At 46.9% G+C, this 20983-nt stretch overlaps 1 protein-coding gene and 1 pseudogene across 1 annotated transcript; both read right to left on the bottom strand.

Moving 5' to 3' along the window:
• Positions 1 to 9313: 9313 nt before the first annotated feature.
• LOC114219616 (glucose-6-phosphate 1-dehydrogenase-like) lies at positions 9314 to 10241 on the bottom strand (annotated as a pseudogene).
• Positions 10242 to 14418: 4177 nt separating this feature from the next.
• On the bottom strand, positions 14419 to 19857 carry NEURL3 (neuralized E3 ubiquitin protein ligase 3). The gene is made up of 6 exons (XM_028117146.1): positions 19830 to 19857; positions 16861 to 17346; positions 15858 to 15926; positions 15014 to 15217; positions 14574 to 14628; positions 14419 to 14440 (listed from the first exon to the last, which is right to left on the bottom strand). The coding sequence occupies exons 1-6, from the start codon at positions 19855 to 19857 to the stop codon at positions 14419 to 14421; spliced, it is 864 nt and encodes a 287-aa protein (XP_027972947.1).
• Positions 19858 to 20983: the final 1126 nt, after the last annotated feature.

Raw genomic sequence — 20983 nt, 5'->3', positions numbered from 1 at the left:
TATTTTTTGACAGAGAGAGAGACAGCGAGAGAGGGAACACAAGCAGGGGGAGTGGGAGAGGGAGAAGCAGGCCTCCCGTGGAGCAGGGAGCCCGATGCAGGGTGATCCCAGGACCCTGGGACCATGACCTGAGCCAAAGGCAGACGCTCAATGACTGAGCCACCCAGGCGCCCCATAAAAATTTTTTTTTAATTTAAATTCAATTTAGTCAACATATAGTGTATTATTACTTTCAGGGGTAGAATTTAGTGCCTCATCAGTTGCATATAACACCCAGTGCTCATTACATCATATGCCCTCCTTCATTAACATATAATGTATTATTTGTTTCAGGGGTACAGGTCTGTGATTCATCAGTCTTACACAATACACAGTGTTCACCACAATGCATACCCTCCCCAGTGTCCACCACCCAGCCATCCCACCCCTCCACCCCCCTCCCCTCCAGCAACCCTGTTTGTTTCCTGGGTTTAAGAGTCTCTTATGGTTTGTCTCCCTCTCTGGTTTTGTCTTGTTTCATTTTTCCCTCCCTTTCCCCATGATCCTCTGCCTTAGTTTCTCAAATTCCACATATCAGTGAGATCATATGATAATTGTCTTTCTCTGATTGACTTATTTCACTTAGCATAATAACCCTCTAGTTCCATCCATGTGGTTGCAAATGGCAAGACTTCATTTTTTTTTTGATGGCTGTGTAATATTCTATTTTGTATCTATATACCATATCTTCTATCCATTCATCTGTCAATGGACATCTGGGCTCTTTCCATAGTTTGGCTATTGTGGACATTGCTGCTATAAACATCGGGGTGCAGGTGCTCCTTTGGATTACTACGTCTGTATCTTTGGGGTAAATACCTAGTAGTGCAATTGCTGGGTCATAGGGAAGCTCTATTTTCAACTTTTTGAGGAACCTCCATACTGTTTTCCAGAGTGGCTGCACCAGCTTGCATTCCCACCAACAGTGTAGGAGGGTTCCCCTTTCTCCGCATCCTCACCAACATCTGTTGTTTCCCGACTTGTTAATTTTAGCCATTCTGAGTGGTGTGAGGCGGTATCTCTGTAGTTTTGATTTGTATTTCCCTGATGCCGAGTGATGTTGAGCACTTTTTCATGTGTCTGTTGGCCATATGGAGGTCTTCTTTGCAGAAATGTCTGTTCATGTCTTCTGCCCATTTCTTGATTGGATTATTTGTTCTTTGGGTGTTGAGTTTGATATGTTCTTTATAGATTTTAGATACTAGCCCTTTATCTGTATGTCTATCTTCTCCCATTCTGTTGGTTGTCTTTTGGTTTTGTTGACTGTTTCTTTTGCTGTGCAAAAGCTTTTTATCTTGAAGTCCCAATAGTTCATTTTTGCCTTTGTTTCCCCTGTCTTTGACAATGGGTCTAGGAAGAAGTTGCTGCAGCCAAGGTCAAAGAGGTTGCTGCCTGTGTTCCCCTCAAGGATTTTCATGGATTCCTGTCTCACATTTAGGTCTTTCATTCATTTTGAGTCTAAATTTTTGTGTAGGTGTAAGGAAATGGTCCAGTTTCATTCTTCTGCATGTGGCTGTCCAATTTTCCCAACACCATTTGCTGCAGAGACTGTCTTTTTTTCATTGGATATTCTCTCCTGCTTTGTCAAAGATTACTTGACCATAGAATTGAGGGTCCATTTCTGAGTTCTCTATTCTGTTCCATTGATCTATGTGTCTGTTTTTGTGCCAGTACCATACTGTCTTGATGATTACAGCTTTGTAATAAAGCTTGAAGTCTGGAATTGTGATGCCACCAGCTTTGGTTTTCTTTTTCAACAATCTTCTGGCTATTTGGGGTCTTTTCTGGTTCCATACAAATTTTAGGATTATTTGTTCCAGCTCTGTGAAAAAAGGTTGATGGTATTTTGATAGGGATTGAATGTGTAGATTGCTCTAGGTAGCAGAGACATTTTAACAATACTTGTTCTTCCAATCCATGAGCATGGAGTGTTTTTCCATTTCTTTGTGTCTTCCTCAATTTCTTTCATGAGTATTCTAGAGTTTTCTGAGTAAAGATTCTTTGTCTCTTTGGTTAGATTTATTCCTAGGTATCTTATGGTTTTGGTGCAATTGTAAATGAGATCAACTCCTTAATTTCTCTTTCTTCTGTCTCGTTGTTGTATAGAAATGCAACTGATTTCTGTGCATTGATTTTATATCCTACCACTTTACTGAATTCCTATGAGTTCTAGCAGTTTCGGCGGGGAGTTTTTGGCTTTTCCACATAAAGTATCATATCATCTGCAAAGAGGGATTGACTTCTTCTTTGCAGATTTGGATGCCTTTGATTTCTTTTTGTTGTCTGATTGCTGTAGCTAGGACTTCTAGTACTATGTTGAATAGCAGTGGTGATAGTGGACATCCCTGCCGCATTCCTGACCTTAGGGGGAAAGCTCTCAGTTTTTCCCCATTGAGAATGATATTCGCTGTGGGTTTTTCATAGATGGCCTTTATGATATTGAGGTATGTATCCTTTATCCCTACACTGTGAAGAGTTTTAATCCAGAAAGGATGCTGTACTTTGTCAAATGCTTTTTCTGCATCTGTTGAGAGGATCATATGGTTCTTGTCCTTTCTTCTATTAATGTATGTATCACATTGATTGATTTGCAGATGTTGAACCAAACTTGCAGCCCAGGAATAAATCCCACTTGGTCATGGTGAATAATCCTTTTAATGTACTGTTGGATCCTACTGGCTAGTATTTTGGTGAGAATTTTTGCATCCATGTTCATCAGAGATATTCGTCTGTAATTCTCCTTTGTGGTGGGGTCTTTGTCTGGTTTTGGGATCAAGGTAATGCTGGCTTCATAAAATGACTTTGGAAGTTTTCCTTCCATTTCTATTTTTTGGAACAGTTTCAGAAGAATAGGTATTAATTCTTCTTTAAAAGTTTGGTAGAATTCCCCTGGGAAGCCATCTGGCCCTGGACTCTTGTTTGTTGGGAGATTTTTGATTACTGCTCAATTTCCTTTGGTTATGGGTCTGTTCAGGTTTTCTATTTCTTCCCTGGTTCAGTTTTAGTAGTTTATACGTCTCTAGGAATGCATCCATTTCTTCCAGATTGCCTAAATTGTTGGCATATAGTTGCTCATAATATGTTCTTATAATTCTTTGAATTTCTTTGGTGTTGGTTGTGATCTCTCCTCTTTCATTCATGATTTTATTTATTTAGGTCCTTTCTCTTTTCTTTTTGATAAGTCTGTCCAGGGGTTTATCAGTCTTATTAATTCTTCCAAAGAACCAGCTCCTAGTTTTGTTGATCTGTTCTACTATTCTTTTGGTTTCGATTTCATTGATTTCTGCTCCGATCTTTATTATTTCTCTTCTCCTGCTGGGTTTAGGCTTTATTTGCTGTTCTTTCTCCAGCTCCTTTAGGTGTAGGGCTATGTTGTATATTTGAGACCTTTCTTGTTTCTTGAGAAAGGCTTGTATTTTTATATACTTCCCTCTTAGGACAGGCTTTGCTGCATTCCAAAGAATTTGAACAGTTATGTTTTCATTTTCATTTGTTTCCATGGATTTTCAAAATTCTTCTTTAATTTCCTGGTTGACCCATTCATTCTTTAGTAGGATGCTCTTTAGCCTCCACGTATTTGAGTTCTGTCCAACTTTCCTTTTGTGATTGAGTTCAAGTTTCAAAGCACTGTGGTCCAAAAATATGCAGGGCATGATCCCAATCTTTTGGTACCGGTTGAGACCTGATTTGTGACCCAGGATGTGATCTATTCTGGAGAATGTTCCATGTGCACTAGAGAAGAATGTGTATTCTGTTGCTTTGGGATGGAATGTTCTGAATATATCTGTGAAACCCATCTGGTCCAGTGTGTCATTTAAAACCCTTATGTCCTGGGGCGCCTGGGTGGCTCAGTTGGTTAAGCCACTGCCTTCGGCTCAGGTCATGATCCTGGAGTCCCAGGATCGAGTCCCATATCGGGCTCCCTGCTCAGCAAGGAGTCTGCTTGTCCCTCTAACCCTCCCCCCTCTCATAATCTCTCTCTCTCAAATAAATAAAATATTTTTTAAAAACCCACTTATTTCCTTGTTGATTTTTTGCCTAGATGATCTGTCCATTTTCAGTGAGGGGAGTGTTAAAGTCCCCTACTATTATTGTATTATTGTTGATGTGTTTCTTTGATTTTGTTATTAATTGGCTTATATAATTGGCTACTCCCATGTTTGGGACATAAATATTTACAACTCTTAGAACTTCTTGTTGAACAGACCCTTTAAGTATGATATAGTGCCCTTCCTCATCTCTTATTACAGTCTTTGGTTTAAAATCTAATTTGTCTGGGGCTCCTGGGTGGCTCAGTCATTAAGCATCTGCCTTCAGCTTAGGCCATGATCCCAGGGTCCTGGGATTGAGCTGCCCCACACTGGGCTCCCTGCTCAGCAGGAAGCCTGCTTCTCATTCTCCCACTCCCTGTTTGTGTTCCCTCTCTCGCTGTGTCTCTCTCTGTCAAATAAATAAAATCTTTAAAAACTTTTTTTTAAATAAATAAAATCTAATTTGTCTGATATAAGGTATGCCACCCCAGCTTTCTTTTGATATCCATTAGCATGATAAATGGTTTTCCACCCCCTCACTTTAAAATCTGGAGGTGTCTTTGCATCTAAAACGAGTCTCTTGCAGACAGCATATAGACGGGTCTTGCTTTTTTATCCAACTGATACCCTGTGTCTTTTGATTGGGGCATTTAGCTCATTTACATTCAGGGTAATTATTGAAAGATATGAATTTAGTGCCATTGTATTGCCTGTAAGGTGACTGTTACTGTATATTGTCTCTGTTCCTTTCTGGTCTATGTTACTTTTGGGATCTCTCTTTGCTTAGAGGACCCCTTTTAATATTTCTTGTAGGACTGGCTTGGTGATTGCAAATTCTTTTAGTTTCTGTTTGTCCTGGAGGCTTTTTATCACTCCTTCTATTTTCAATGACAGCCCAGCTGGATATAGTATTCTTGGCTGCATATTTTTCTCATTTAGTACCCTGAATATATCATGCCAGTCCTTTCGGGCCTGCCAGGTCTCTGTGGATAGGTCTGCTGCCAATCTAATGTTTCTACTGTTGTAGGTTACAGACCTCTTGTCCCGAACTGCTTTCAGAATTTTCTCTTTGTCTGAGATTTGTAAGTCTTACTATTAGATGTCAGGGTTTTGACCTATTTATATTGATTTTGAGGGGGGTTCTCTGTGCCTCCCGGATTTTGATGCCTGTTTCCTTCCCCATATTAGGGAAGTTCTCTGCTATAATTTGTTCCAATATACCTTCTGCCCCCCTCTCTCTTTCTTCTTCTTCTGGGATCCCAATTATTCTAATATTGTTTCACTTTACGGTATCACTTATCTCTGGAATTCTCCCCTCATGATCCAGTAGTTTATCTCTTTTTCTCAGCTTCTTTATTCTCCATCATTTGGTCTTCTACATCGCTAATTCTCTCTTCTACTTCATCTCTCCTAGCAGTTAGAGCCTCCATTTTTTTATTGCACCTCATTAATAGCCTTTTTGATTTTGACTTGGTTAGATTTTAGTTCTTTTATTTCTCCAGAAAGGGATTTTCTAGTGTCTTCTATGCTTTTTTCAAGCCCAGCTAGTGTCTTTATAATCATTATTCTGAACTCTAGTACCAACATCTTACTAATGTCCCTATTGATTAGGTCCCTGGCAGTGGGTACTGCCTCTTGTTCTTTTTTTTGAGTTGAGTTTTTCCGTTTTGTCATTCTGTCCAGAGAAGAATAGATGAACGAGATAACAAAATACTAAAAGGACAACAATGACCCCAGAGAAATATACACTAAACAAATCAGAAGAGACCTGAAACCAGGGGGCGGGTGGGGGGAATAAAACGAAGAGAATATGATTAGGCTGATGAATAGAACAGAGCCATACACTAGATTTTGGGTGTATTTTGGTCTGTTAGAAGAAACCACATCCCAAAATTTCAAAGAAAGAAAAACTTATATATACACAAAAATAAGGTTAAATACAATGAAGGGATAGAATATGACTGTAAAAATGAACATTAAAAAAGATTTTTAAAAAAGGAATTGATAAGGTAAGAAGTTGGTTGAAAAAGGAAAGAAGAAAATTTAAAAAGGAAAAAAAGAAAGAAAAATTTAAAGATTAACTTTGAAAGACTAAAGAATCATTGGAAAAAAAGCCATGAATTCTTTGTGCTATATTTCCCTAGCACTGGAGTTTTTCAGTTCTCATTGATCGGTAAACTTGGTTTTGACGGGATGTTCTTTTGATCTTCTGGCAGAGGGGTCTGTCGCAGTGATTCTCAAGTGTCTTTGGCCCAGGTGTAATTGCCCCGCCCTTGCCAGATCCTGGCTAAGTAATCTGCTCGGGTTTGCTCTCAGGAGCTTTTGTTCCCTGCAAGCTTTCCGTAGGGCTTTGGAAGACGAGAGTGAAAATGGCGGCCTCCCAATCTCCGCCCCAGAGGAGCCGAGAACTCGGGGCCCCGCTCCTCAATGCGTCCCCAGAGAAAAGCAGTCACTCCCGTCTCCCTGGTCTCCGGCCGCTCTCCGTGCTCACCCGGCCTGTGACCGAGCGTTTCTATCTCTGGCACCTGACCCCGTGTGGAGTCTCCAAACCCATCAGATCCCTGCGGTGCGCTCCCGTGCCGCTCCTTCCAGGGGAGGAAGGGGAGTCTCCCCGGCTCTGCCGTTTGTTGGGTCCCTGCTGGAGGAGCAGTGGCCCGACTGTCACCGATCACAGTTTATGGCAACCCCAAGCTGAAAGCCCGCGCCTCGGCTCCGTCTCTGCAGCCGGCTTCCCCGATCTGATACCTGGGAGCTCTGCCGCACTCAGGCACCCCCGGTCTTTCTGTGACCCCGAGGGTCCTGAGACCACACTGTCCCGCGAGTGTTCCACCCCCCCACCCCCCCCACCCCCCCACCCCCGCTTAGCCACTGGAGCGACGTCCCTCAGCGGAGCCGACTTCTAAAAGTTCCGATTTTGTGCTCCGCGGCTCTATCACTTGCCAGAAGCGGCCGACGGAGGCCCCCTCCCCCGCCGTCTATCCTCCCAAATATCGCCTCGGATTCACTTCTCCGCAGATCCTACCTTCCAGAAAGTGGTCGCTTTTCTGTTCAGAGAGTTGTTGCTATTCTTTTCTTCGATCTCCTGTTGAGTTCATAGGTGTTTCGAATGGTTTGATAACCATCTGGCTGAATTCCTGGGACCAGACGAGATTTAGGTCTCCTACTCCTCCTCCATCTTGGACTCTCTCCAAGGAAACCACCCTGGAAGGAGTCCTCCACCCTTTACCGTGTGACAAAAACCTGATTGGATGCCAGGCTCAGGGAGGGTTAATCTGATTAAAACAGCCTGCTACAAGCTCATAAAAACCCCTAGACTTAGAAATTCCAGTGGCAACCCTCTCGGGTCCCCTCCCTCCTCTGAAGCTTTGTATTTTCACTTTGCTATCGCTCAATAAACCTTGCTTTGCTGCTTAAAACAAAACAAAACACCTTTTATTTTATTAATTTTACAATATTTATTTATTTTTAGGGGCGCCTGGGTGGCTCAGTCGTTAGGCTGAGCCTGCCTTCGGCTCAGGTCATGATCTCAGAATCCTGGGATCGAGCCCCACATCGGGCCCCCTGCTCCGAGGGAAGCTTGCTTCTCCCTCTCCCACTCCCCCTGCTTGTGTTCCCTCTCTCGCTCTCTCTCTCTCTCTGTCAAATAAATAAATAAAATCTTTAAAAAATAAAATATTTATTTATTTTTAAAGTAATCTCTACACCCAACATGGGGCTCAAAACTCACAACCCCAAGATCCAGAGTCACATCCTCTATTGATTGAGGCAACTGGGCACTCCCTATTGTCCTCTTATTTCTCATAGGGTTATGCTCAAAGTTTGGTGGTCTTCATGGAATAAGATGCAGGTGTTTGAGAAGTGTAGAATTGTGGTCTCACTCCAGCACCAAAAATGACCAATTCTACATACACAGCAGAAATTCAGAGAGCATGGTCCCTGACCTGTTACCTGAGTTCTTTCTAAGTCAGCACTGGGCAATCTCCTCCTATCTGCGCCTGCCCTACAAGGCCTAGGCATTTTCCATTTACATTATCTTGAGGGATCTCCAAGGCAAGTCTGATCATGGCCTGCCACAATCTGTTTTCTTGCTGTTTGAATTTGCTTGATATCATTTTCTTTTCCTTTATTTGCAGTCTTTTCAGATTTTAAGTGCATCTTTTAGAGACAGGATGTAACTGGATTGTATTTCCTGGAGTTATTTTTATTTTTTTTTATTTGTTCAAACTGAAAATCCCTATCAATCAATAAGTAAATGTAACCCATCACATTTATTATGAGTACTACTTGGTTACAACTTATTCCTACATACTTTTTGTTCTTTTATTTACTTTTCTGCCTTTTGTTGGATTGCTGGAATTGAAGTTCTATTACTTCTCTTTTAATGGTTTGGAATTTATATATTCTGCTTCTAGTCTTCTACGTTTTGTTTGTATGTTCTTTGACATATCAACTAAACTTATCTTTTTCTCATTTTTATTGTTAATAGTTACCTATTCTTAGTGAGAAAGGAAACTTAGCATGCTTTGCTGTTCTCCATTCCATCCATGATGATATCATCTGTGGTTTTCATTCCAGATTATTATTGAATTTTTTCATAAAATTAACATTTATTTAGATTAAACTTTTTTCTTTCACTAATCACTATTGCATTATTTTTTCTTGTTTTTTCCTCTTTCTGAAACAACTCCTTTAATAATTTTTTCATAAAGTGTCTGTAAATGAAAAAGGGATTCTTTTTATATGGGAGAATCTCATTTTGCCTTCATGTTTGAGTGGGAGAATAGACTATAAATTTTTAGATTTCAAAATTATTCTCTCATCATTGATGGGGCCTGGGTGGCTTGGTTGGTTGGGTGGCTGACTCGTGGTTTCAGCTTGGGCTATGATCTCGGGGTCCTGGGATCGAGCCCCACCTCAGGCTCCACACTCAGTGGGGAGTCTGCTTGAGGATTCTCTCTCTCCCTTTCCCTCAGGCCCTCCCCCCTCTCATGCTCTCTCTCTCTCAAATAAATGAATAAATCTTTAAAAAAATTATAAAATGAAAAGATTGATCTTAAGCCTTTTCTCCTATAGATAGGAAAACTCTGGCCCAAGGAAGAGGAATGCCCTTATAAATGGCAGGATGAGAATTAGAATCCTCATTTTAACCACACTGACTCAATCATTTCCTCATTCATTTATCAAATTAACTCAAAAAATATTAAGCACCAGACACTAGAATCTATCCTACTATAAGCACGGCCTTATCTGCATCCTTGGGCACCACACTGGAGAATAAATAAGTGTAGTATATTGTTTGCCTGCATCTCTGAGATACGTTTTAACACCTTCTTCTCATCACAGACATTGTTGGAATCAGTGGAGACCGGCTTCTCCATCACCACCAGACACAATATCTGCAGGAGGTGGTTCTGTGTTACATCCTGGATGATCCCAAATTCTTCAAAGTAGCTCCTGCAGCCCTCAGTGCCAAAGGGCTCCAATGTTGTCCTGGTTCCAGATGGGGCTGAAGATCCTGTTGGCAAACCTCAGCACCATGAGGTTCTGGACCATCTCCTTGTCCAGGTAACGGTTGATGCAGTAAATCTTGTCCTCCCAGAAGAAGGAGGAGATGTTGTTGGAGAGCCAGCTGGAGCTTTGCAGGTCTCTCTGGAAGGGCTTCTCCACAGTGACATGGTTCCAGCCTGTCTGGCTCATGCAGCTGTCATGGATGTTCTTGGTGACCGCCTCATAGACAATGGGGGGCAAGGCCAGGTAGAAGAGGTGGTTGGCCTGCTGCCCCTGGTGGAGGGCATTCATGTGGCTGTTGAGGCACTCATAGGAGGCGGTGTCCTCATACTGGCCAGCCACATAGAAGTTGTAAGCAAAGAACTCCAGCTTGGGCTTCTCCTCTGGGGTGGCTTTGAAGAAAGGTTCATTCTGTTTTCATATGTCTGCCACCATGAGGTGCGAGGGGGTGTAGCCCATGATGAAGGTGTCTTTGGGCAGAAGGCCATCCTGGAACAGCCACCAGATGGTAGGGTGGATCTTCTTGGTTAAGTTGCCAAATGCACCCATGATGATGAAGATATATGTATCAGGGTGATGGAAGGCATTGCCCTGGTACAGCTCTTCCCTCAGGATCTCACACACTTGGGCCCAGCTTAGGGCCATCTGCTCTGCCAGGATGTTCTCTGTGCCTCACCATCAGTGAACTCACAGCAGGGGAGTTCCTGGCCAGTTCCCCAGGCTGTGCCCCACCCCTCCACCTCCCTTAACCAGTGGGGGTGGTTCTGAGCAGACCGCTTCATACAAGGTGTGTGGGTGGAGCCTCAGCATCCCCTCCCCCTGGGGGTGGAGCAAGCTCTCAAATTTATAAACGTTTTGGTATATTTTTTTCTTTCCTTTTCTCTGTTCTTCTGGTATTTCTGGTATGTGTATGATGGAGCACTTGGTGGTGCCTCACAGGTCTCTAAGGCTTTGTTCATTTTTTGCCATCTTTTTCCTTTTCCTCAGACTAGATGATCTGCATTAATCTATCTTGAAATTCATTGATCCTTTCTCATGCAGCTCAAATCTGTTGTCAAGCCCCTCTAGTGAATTTTTTTTTTTTCAGATATTGTGCTTTTCAACGCCAGAATTTCTATTTGGTTGTTTTTATAATTTCTATCTCTCTATTGATATTCTCTATTTGGTGAGACTGATAACATACTGTCCTTTAATTCTTTAGACATGGTTTCCTTTAATACTTTGAACATATTTATAATAGCTGATTTAAAGTCTCTGTCTAGGGGTGCCTGGGTGGCATGGTCAGTTGAGTGTCCAACTCTTGGTTTCAGATCTGGTAGTGATCTCAGGGTCATGGGATCAAGCCCTGCCTCAGGCTCCGTGCTCAGTGCACAGTCTCCTTGAGTTTCTCTCTCCCTCTGCTCCTCTCCCCCATGTGCGTGCTCTCTCTATCTCTCAAATAAATAAATCTTAAAAAAATAAAGTCTCTGTCTAATACAGATGGCCATTAGACACATGACAAATTGCTCAACATCACTCATCATCAGGGGAATGCAAATCAAAATTACAATGAGATATCTCCTCACACCTGTCAGAATGGCTAAAATCAAAAACACAAAAAAACAAGTGTTGGTGAGGATGTGGAGAAAAAGGAACCCTTGTGCACTGTTTGGGGGAATGCAGTGCATTTCTGGTGCAGCCACTCTGGAAAAACAGTATGAAGTTTCCTCAAAAAATTAAAAATAGAACTATGCTATGATCCAGTAATCACACCACTGGATATTTACCCAAGGAATACAAAAACACTTAATACAAAAGGATATATGCATCCCTACGTTTATTGCAGCATTATTTACAATAGCCAAATTATGGAAGCAGCCCAAGTGTCCATCCATAGATGAATGGATAAAGATGTGGTACATATACACAATGGAATATTATTCAGCCATAAAAAAGAATGAACTCTTGCCATTTGCAACAACATGCGTAGAGCTGGAGAGTAAAATGCTAAGTGAGATAAGTCAGAGAAAGCAAATATCACGTGATTTCACTCATGTGGAATTTAATAAACAAAAAAAGGAAGAAAAGAGAGAGAGAGAGAGACAAAGCAAGAAACAGACTCTTAACTATAGAGAACAGACTGGTTGCCAGAGCAGGGGGATGGGGTTGTGGGGGCGGAGAGATGGGTGAAATAGGTGAATGGGATGAAGAGTATACTTATCGTGATGAGCACTGAATAATGTATAGAATTGTTGAATCACTATATTGTACACCTGAAACTAAATATAACACTGTATGTGAACTATACTGTAATTAAAATAAAAAACTGGGGCGCCTGGGTGGCTCAGTTAAGTGTCTGCCTTCAGTTCAGGTCATGATTCCAGGGTCCTGGGATTGAGCCCTGTGTGGGGCTCTCTGGTCAGCAGGAAGTCTGCTTCTCCCTCTGCCTCTGCCTCTGCCCCTGTTCACTGTTCATACGCACATGTGTGCTCTCTCCCTCTCTCTCTCAAAAACAAACAAATTTAAAAAAAAACTTAAAAAATAAAATAAAATTAAATTAAATTAATTAAAAATTAAAATTAAAAAAAGAAAAAGAAAATCTTTAGTAAGTTCAACATCTAGCCTTCCTCAAGGGCAGTTTCTAGAGACTGAAATGGGCCACACTTTCCTGTTTCTTTTCAGGCTATATATATATATATATATATATTTTTTTTTTTTTTTTATTCCCCCTTTGAAAACCGGGTCCTCTAGATAACATAAGATGGCAACTCTGAATACCAGACACAACCACCACCACCACCATCACCACCAGCACCATCCCTGCTGGGGTTTGCCACAACTGTTGTTTGTATACTTGTTTGTTCAGTGACTTTCCTAGACTAGTTCTGTGAGGTCTATATTTCCTGTAGTGTGCAGCCACTGATGACCCCACGGGGTTAGCTTAATGGTCAGCTCATGATTAGACAGAGATTTCCTTAAAAGCCCTGAGCTAGAAAATCTTCCACTTTTTGCCAAGGAGCTCTGGGGGTTGAGGCATGCCTTCAATGCTCAAGCAATTTACAGCTTTGTCTTAGTCTTTATTTCCTGAGTGTACAGGACCTCAAGGGCAGCCAGAAGCGAGAGATCGAAGCCCTTCAGGCCTTTCCAGACCATGCACACAATCTTTTAGATCCCCTGAAACCCACCAGAGCTTTTCAAATTCTCCTAGGTACATCCAATTTCTCAGATCTCCCTTTTAAATTTTTGGCTGGGCTCATGTTTGCCCCCCAACTGGTATTGCAGTCCTTGGCAGCTATGAGGTTAAGCAATTAAAGCTGATTATATTTGACAAATGCCCTGGGATTAGGGGTTTTCCCGAGTAGAAAGCTTCAACTTGGATTAAGTAATAACACCCTGTAAGTCAAGTTTTTCCAATGAACTGCCATACAGGTCAAACAATAATGATGTTTGGGTGACAGAACTTTCTGAGGTGCTTCTAACCCAATCTGTCCCCTCTACCAGCTGCAAGGCTGCTGGTTTTAAAGGCTACTGTGGAGCTGGGGCTAGAGGGGTGGCAGTAGGCTGGAGCAGTTTGTCTTGGATAAACCCCTCTTCAGATTGTTGTTAGCCTTTGGTTAATATCTAGAGTTCTGGAAAAGTTGATTTTTGTAATCTTGCCAATATTTTTGTCGGTTTTATGGAAGAATGGATCTACAGGACTCCTTACTCCACCATTCCAGAAGTCCCCCTGCTCTGGTCAGAGATCATTTCTAAGATCAGGCTTGCTCAGGTGTTAACTAATAAGAGGGTGTTCACCGGAAATAGGATGAAAGTACTGCACTTGTTCTAGAGGCATCTGGATTTAAAAACAAAAAGACACCTAAAGGATGAAGAAGGGATCCATAGAAATCATTCCAAGAGACTGGAGATGACATGGGGGCCCTTGGTAAAAGTCAGTGGGCTGCCAGGACTCACACCCAGATCTCTGACACCTAGCCCATTGATCTCTTGGCAGCTTCCCCAGGAGATGCCTTTTTCAGGGGAAGGAGATGCCATATTTTGAGTACTTCATCTAAGCTACAAGTTTCATACTCATGATTCTCACACTTACCAGCAAAGAAAATGATCTTATTTCCACTTTACAGATGAAGAAACTGAGGCTCACAGGAGTCAAGCCACAAGACCAAGGTCAGACCATTCATGAGTGTTGGAGAGGCGATCCCACTCCAGAGTGTAAGCTATTCCAATGTCCCCGAAACCCAATGTCCCGACCCACCCGTTGGCAATGGTGTGGGTAGGGAGGCAGTTTATGAAGGTGCCCGTCACTACAATTTTGAGCCCAAGAGGTTGGAACCACCTTTTGAGTCCTCTCTCCCGGGAGATACCGCCCCACTAGTCCCAGAGCAAGGAACAACAGCAAAGTAATAGGTATGGCTTGCCCCAACCCAAGCACCTGCTGAGGGGTCTCCCGGGTCAACTTCTCCCTTCCTTCAGGAGCCAGAGCCTCCTGGCAGTCCCCTCAGATCGAGGGTGGCAAGGGCAAAGCCTGGCTGTGACTTCAGGGCTGGGAGCGCGGAACCGTCCCCTTCGTGTCCTCAGCAGAATAAAGTCCACAGGCCTGAGCGGCCGAGCCCCACCCAGTCCACCGCAAGCCTGGGGTGTGTCTGCAGAGGACAGAGGGTATGTTCCCAAACGCCCTAGCATCCCAACAGCCCACAGCTCCATCCACACCCCCGCCCCGACTGCAGCAAAGGGGACATACTCACTACAAAATCATTCACAAGAGACAAACTTTATTTAGACCCCTCCGAAATTGGCAAGGAAATAAGAACAGTCACAACAGCGCAGTCTCGTGTGCAGAAACGTCTTCAGATAGGCTGTCTCACTGGGACCTCACGGTCACCCTGCAGGGCAGGCAGGGCGGGTGACTGCTCATCCGCTTTATGGAGGGCTTATCAGGGATGACCCAGCTTTCACACAGGAGTGTAAACCGTCCACCCAGATGCCTCCCTGCGGATGCTCCAGGCTCCTCAGTACCCCAGGTTGGGCCGGGCTTCTACCAGATACAGGCTGATTATCTGCCGCTCCTCCGCTATAAAACCAGGGAACAGGCTGCCCCGTCTCTGAATAAAGGCCCTTCTCCCTGACATGACCTATGGGTACCAGGATTGCTAGGTCTACGGTGACCACACCAGGCGGTCAGCCAAAAGCCTCGGCAAGCCCCGGGCACAAATGAACCTGACTAAGCAGAGGGCTCCCTGCTGAACCACCAGGGAGATAGAGGGGCTCCTCCTTTCTCCACTGGCCCCAATCTGTTGGGGAGGAGGGAGGAGCCATTGCCTCCCCGCCTCCCTCGCCCTGCTAGGCCTGCCGCTGACCAGCTTTTCTGACTCCTCCAGAATGTGGGTGGCGGGGCGCTGCACCTCTCCACCCTGCAGAGGCCAGGCTCAGAGCTAGACTCAGTCTGCCACCCGCACCCGGAAGGCCCTCTCCAGTCCTCAGAGTAGGGGGGCCCCACGCGGGGGTCACAGCCTCAATCTCACACCGACATACAGGACACTTGGCCAAGTCCCTGAAGACCCGCCTGGCGCAGTAGCTGCAGAAGTGTGTGTGGCCGCAGGGGACAAGGCAGGTGTTGGCAGCACGGTGGAAACAGATGGCACACTCCTCTCCTGCTGCAGCTGGGAAAGGGGACAACACAGGTTGGGGCACATGGGGGCAAAGGCTGGGCAGCCTACTCACGCTATGACTACAGGGCAGGGAACCACGCAGTCCTATTGTGAAGAATATTACCTCATGAGAAAATGCTCACAACATAAACAAGTGGAAAAAAAAAAAAACTGGGAAGAAAACCATAACGTACATACATATATATATAAAATTCCAACTTAGAAAAAAGGAAAACAGAGCACAATTCCCCACAGATATATAACTACAAAATTGTAGGAGAAAAATCCACCTAAGAGGTAATGGGTGATTTTTTTTTTACTTCCATATTTATTCTTTGCTGTTTATTTTATTTCTGTTTGGCAAATCTTTTATTATGAACATGGACTGCTTTTTAAAGCAGGGACAAAATAACATTATTTGTGCATGAATGTGCTCTTGTAGCTTGTAAAGATAGCCAAAGTTCTAGAAGACAGAGCTATTAAACTGCGTTCAGGATTCTCGTAGGCAGCACCAAATCTTTCGGCCTAAAGCCTGTAGGAGACTTGGTGGGACTTGGAAAGACTTTAGTTGAGCCCCCAGAGCTGGGGCCTCCCCTGGTGCCTCTGGTGCTGGAGTCCCGGGGAGTCCCTGGGGCTGGGGGGAGCCACTCACCTTCAGGCTGCGGAGTCTCATCACTGAAGGCCCATGGCATGGTTGAGGGAAAGACGCTGGCCGTGGGATCTGAGGCAGAGAGGGAGACTCAGGGCCCAGGGAAAGCAAAGCCAGGGTGTTCCCGCCCCACCCCCACCAGCCCCTGAGGTAGTTCCATGGGCTTTCTCTCCTGGGTTGCAATGCTGGAACTCCCAGCTGATCTTACCGCCGAGCCATCCCTTCCCTGGTTTAACCCAGCAGAGAATTCGTGAGGCTGTAGATTCTTTTTCCTAAACCACCCCACCCATCCTTTAGACATCTCCTCTTTGCCCTACTGTTGCTGCCTGACTGGAGACCCTAGAGGGCCAGGAAAATGGGTGCTTGCGCCCACACCAGACCTACCAAAACAGGTGTTCCAGGGCTGGGGCTTCAGCAGCTGTGACAAGTGATTTTAAAAATGGGGGGAAAATGGATTGCTTGCGTAGGCCCCTGGACGACCAGCACAGGAACACCGGTATTTCTTTTTGAGGCTGTTTCCTGTATCCACTCTCCCTGAAATCCACACTCCTCCTTTCAGGTGGCTAGAGGGATGGTTCTGGTTTGCCCACCCGTTGACGGAACGGCGGACTGCACCCCCACAAGCAGCCTTCCGGTGCACCTGTAACGCTCATACTTATGTTCCCTTTGCTTGCCACCCTTGACTCTTGTGAACTCCTACTTAGACAGCAAAACCCAGTCTCCAAGCTCTCCCTTTGGGAAACAGCCCTTTAACAGAATGTTTGAAGTGCTAGTTATATCTTCTTAGTATTCTCTAGGGGCAAGGTTGCCCTCCCTTTGACTGGGTCTTGTCCATCTGGCGTCCCCAGCGCCCATCTTCCTACCCGACCCTGGGTAGGAGCTGATGTAAAAACTGTATATGAAAAACCGAACGGATCTTCCCACGGCTGTGAGTGGGAGCGCAGTACCACCCGAGCCTCCACCTCCCACCCAGGGGCGGTGCCTGGGTCCCCGCGGGTTGCCTCACCCAGCAGCTCGATGGCCTTGGTGGTCCCGTACAAGTCCATCACGGCCCAGAGCGGGGCGCCCAGGAGCACGCCCTTGCGCAGCAGGAGCCGGGGGCCCGCGTTGACCCTGGCGTAGAGCCGGCCGCCGCGGTTCACCCAGAAGCGGACCACGTCCCCGGGCAGCACGCCCTCCTCGGGCAGCACGGCCGCCCACGTCGGGCTCTGCTGCTCCAGGTCTGGGCACACGAAAGGCGGCAGGCTGGGCGCCGACAGCCGCGCGGGGTCCAGGCGCGTGAAGCCCACGCGGAGCCCGCCGCACCAGCCGCTCTCGTGCCACAGCACGCGCAGCGCCACCCGCTCGCCCGGCGCCACCGGCCGCTGGCTGAACACGATGCCGTCGTGGAACGTGGCGCGCCTGTGTGCAGTGCACTGCTGGGCGTCCAGACGCACCTGCGCGCCCTTGGCCTCAGCGTGGAAGCGGAGTGTCTCTCGCGGCGCCTTGGCGTCTGTGGGGGTGGGGGTGGGGGTGTCAGTGCGGTCTGGACCCCGACCCACCCGCTCCCCAGAGTTATCTCCACACCCCCCATTCCCCCCGCCCCCCGCCCCGGGGCCACTGCCCGTGCTCTCATCCAGGGGACCCCCGCCCTCCCGGAGACCTGATCAAAGCCTGGTGAGGACCCCGCTTTGCGTGCCCGGGATCTGAGTTCCGCCGTGAACTTCCCCAAGCCTCAGTGCCCCTCCCGGAGGAATGTTGTAAAAATTAAACGAACTCATGCCTGTACCGGCTCTCAATACCTGGTAATGGTTATTTGCATTAAATAGAAAGAGCAGGTTTTAGAACAGTAGATATAATATGATCCAGGTTTTCTTCGACACATGTTTGTATGTTTAATATACACATATATATTCTATCTGTATCTAGAAACAGCCTGAAAGGAGATGGGTTTGCTAATTGTGGTGAGCTCTGGTAGATGGGTCCTGGTGTTCGCGCTGTTTCTCTCTCTGTTTGTCTGACTTTATCATTGTCCCACAGAGAACCTGCACCATTTATGAAGGCCATGGCCCCCAGTGAGGGTGACTTCCTTTTCTAGGAAGAGAAAGGGGTCCATCAGTGCCCCCACAGGGTGAGGTGGGGGGAGGGGGCACAGGCTGGAGAAGGAGTCCCGGGTCTGTCCCTCAGAATCCTGGGCTGGGCCAGCCAAGGCCCAGGGCTGGGCTTTAAAATGGGGGGACTTCCCAACCCGGCTCCACTTGGCAGTCAAGAGAGGAAGTTCCTTACTGAGCAGCCCTTCCACTCCAGCCCCAGGCCTGAGCCTGAGCAGGAAGCTCACTTCCTGCCCCACAGCTGCACTTAGTAGGCTCCCAGGCCTCACCTCTCTCCCCTCCACCCCTCCCCTCCTGCCCTGCTCTTTCTGGGTTGGAAGATGGAAGCTGAAAATAGAAGGGAATTCAATCAGAACTTGAGCCAGACCCCAACCCAAAAAAGCAAGGCCCTCCCCCTCCCAGATCTCACCAGTTTCCCCAGCCACACTTCTCTGACCACTCACAAGCCTGCAAGATTCCAGCAGGGCACAAGCGGGGGAGGCTAAATTTGGTCAGGTACAAGGGATACCCTTGAGGTCATAGTGAATCTGTCCCTGATGGATTCAGTCCAAAGGCAACCCTACCATGGTTCTCTCACCTGAGGCTTTAGGGACAAGCACTCACTCTGGCCTTGGGGACCTCTGAACCCTGCTATCCAAGTTCACCCCCCTTCACCCAAGCCCCCTGCACGACTGTCACCCCCTTCTGGAATACCCTTGTCTCTCCCTTCCTTCCTGAGAGTCTGCCCAGATGCCCTTTCCTGGAGGCTATGCACAAGCAAGGGGGAGTCCCCGAGTAGGCACAGACGGTGACCAGGAGCTGGAGTTGAGGGCCCTGACATCAGATGGATTTTCTTTGGGCCCACTGCAGAGTCACTGAGGCATCCAGGAGGCTCTGTGGAGGGCAGCCGTGTCTGATAGCCAGATTCTAGTCCCAGCTCTGCTGCTCACCTACGCAAGTCACTGCCCCTCTTTGTATAGGTCTCCTTATCCACCAATGGGATTGATATCAATGGCCAGCCACGGCCTGGATTCTCCAGGTACCTGCCTGGAGATCCTGAATGTGAGGAGTTAGCTGCCCACTTGGGCATGCACCATGACTTTTGGATGTCTCCCCCTCACCACACCCCCAGGCAGATTCAAAGAGAATCTTTGCAGTAAGTCTCTTGGAATCTAAGTGACTGAGGGTCAGCCCTCTGCTCAGCGAGGACCTCCCTGGATCTTCATCAACTCCATCACCACCCCTCCAGCCATCAAGCCTCTTAGGTGCCAGGCATGTATGAACCCTTACAGCATCTTTCATTGCTCCCACAACCTGCAGGGAGGCATGCAGAGGGAGTTGAGTCGGGGTGGTTCTGCACATCTCCACAGCCAGGAGCTGAGGAGCCCGGGCCCAGCTCCTGCCCCGCCCTCCCACGCTGCCTCCTTTATGGCACCACTATGACCTGGAATCCACAGTTGCCACAGCAGCAGCACCAACTGTGGCTTGGTCCCCACCCTCCTTATCATGTCCCTCCCCCCAACCTAGGTCTGGGTGCTACCTGCTGCCGGGTTTTAGCCTCCAGTGCCCCTCAGGAGCCAAGGGCTGAGGCTCCAGGCTCTCTGCCTGGGAGGGAGTAGAGTTCTGAGATGCAGTCCAGACCTCTGGTGGTAAAAGACCAGGTTCTCCATCTCCTGCCTGCACACTAAGGGCACACCGTGGTTTCAGGTGAGGCTCTCAGAGAACTGTCGTGCCTGGTAACCTTTTGGTTTGTGCCTCTGGCAGCCCCGTAAGCTAGCAGGGCTTGCACTGGCCGGCAGATGAAGAAATTGAGGACCTAGGGAAAAGTGACTCACCCAAGGTTCCACAGCTCCCCCTCTCCTTCTGCAACCCTGGTCTAGGGACCAAGCTTAGGGCTCCCACTTACCAGCCTGGGAGCAGAGCTGGGCCCCCATCAGCCTGTGGTCCTCGGGCACGGGTCCCTGGGTCTGGAAGGAATTGTCTGGAGAAGGCCCGTGGACAGGTTTCCAAAGATTCAGCGGGTCTCCTTGTTATGGGCCAGGATCATGTTACAAGGTTGATGATTAATTAGAGGTTGCTGTCACGGGTTATGTATGATATCTGGGGAATTTCCTGATGATTGCCCCTGGTTTGCAGCAGACCTGCTGCAGCTGGCTGACCTAAAGGAAGCAGGGACTCTGGAGATAGCCTGGGTAGGATTTAAAATAGACTTGTCCCTTATTTCTGACCAGTCGTTCTCAGCCCGGCTGTGCATTGTAATTGCCCATGGCACGTTAGTGAGTAGTCACACCTAGACCTGCCCCCAGAGACTCTAATTCCAGTGGCCTGGGGTGCGGTCCAGCATCAGTAGTTTTTAAAAGCACCCTGGATGGTTCTAATGCACAGCCAGGTTGGAGATTCACTGCTCCAGACCCCGGGGCACACAGGAGGTGCTTAATCAGTGTTGCTGGAGTGGACTGAACTGAATTAGCTGCATCCCAGGACCTGTGAGGTTGCCCCAGTGCTGTATCTCAGGCAGAGAGGAGAGGGGTAAATCAGGCAGAACGGGAGAGGTGCTGATTACTACCCCCACCCTGCAGGAGTTGGAATTCCACTTTCCACAAATCTGATACAAAACACACATCGTCCCACAGGAGGTCATGCCAAATGCCTGCCTCCGGGCGTGTTAGCTGTGCAAAGAAGCCAAAGATCTGGGGCATCTGGCTGGCTCAGTCCGTAGGGCAAGCGACTCGATCTCAGAGCTGTGCGTTCCAGCCCCATGTAGGGCGTGGAGTCTATTTAAAAACAAAAAGAAAAAGAAACTCAGAGATCTTCCGCCCCCTCCATTTCTATAGGAGAACTGAGGCTGGCGGAGGGAAAATGGCTTATTCTAACCTGGTGCTTCCCCCCCTGCAGCAGGCCCGGGAGTCTCCTGGGGGATCTTTTTAAAACGCTGATTGATTCGGAAGGCCTGGGGCTATGGCTGGGATTTTTACTTTTCTAACGAGGTGGTTCTGTCGAACCCACTTTAGGTGGCAAGGCCCTGGGTTAGTTTGGAGGCTTATGGGTACCCTGGCCCCC

This window comes from Eumetopias jubatus, unplaced genomic scaffold (genome assembly GCF_037043125.1).
Source record: "Eumetopias jubatus isolate StellerSeaLion01/CBP00866 unplaced genomic scaffold, mEumJub1_p1.0 scaffold_9, whole genome shotgun sequence".
NCBI lineage: Eukaryota > Metazoa > Chordata > Mammalia > Carnivora > Otariidae > Eumetopias > Eumetopias jubatus.
This window is presented reverse-complemented; position numbering and strand designations above follow the sequence as displayed.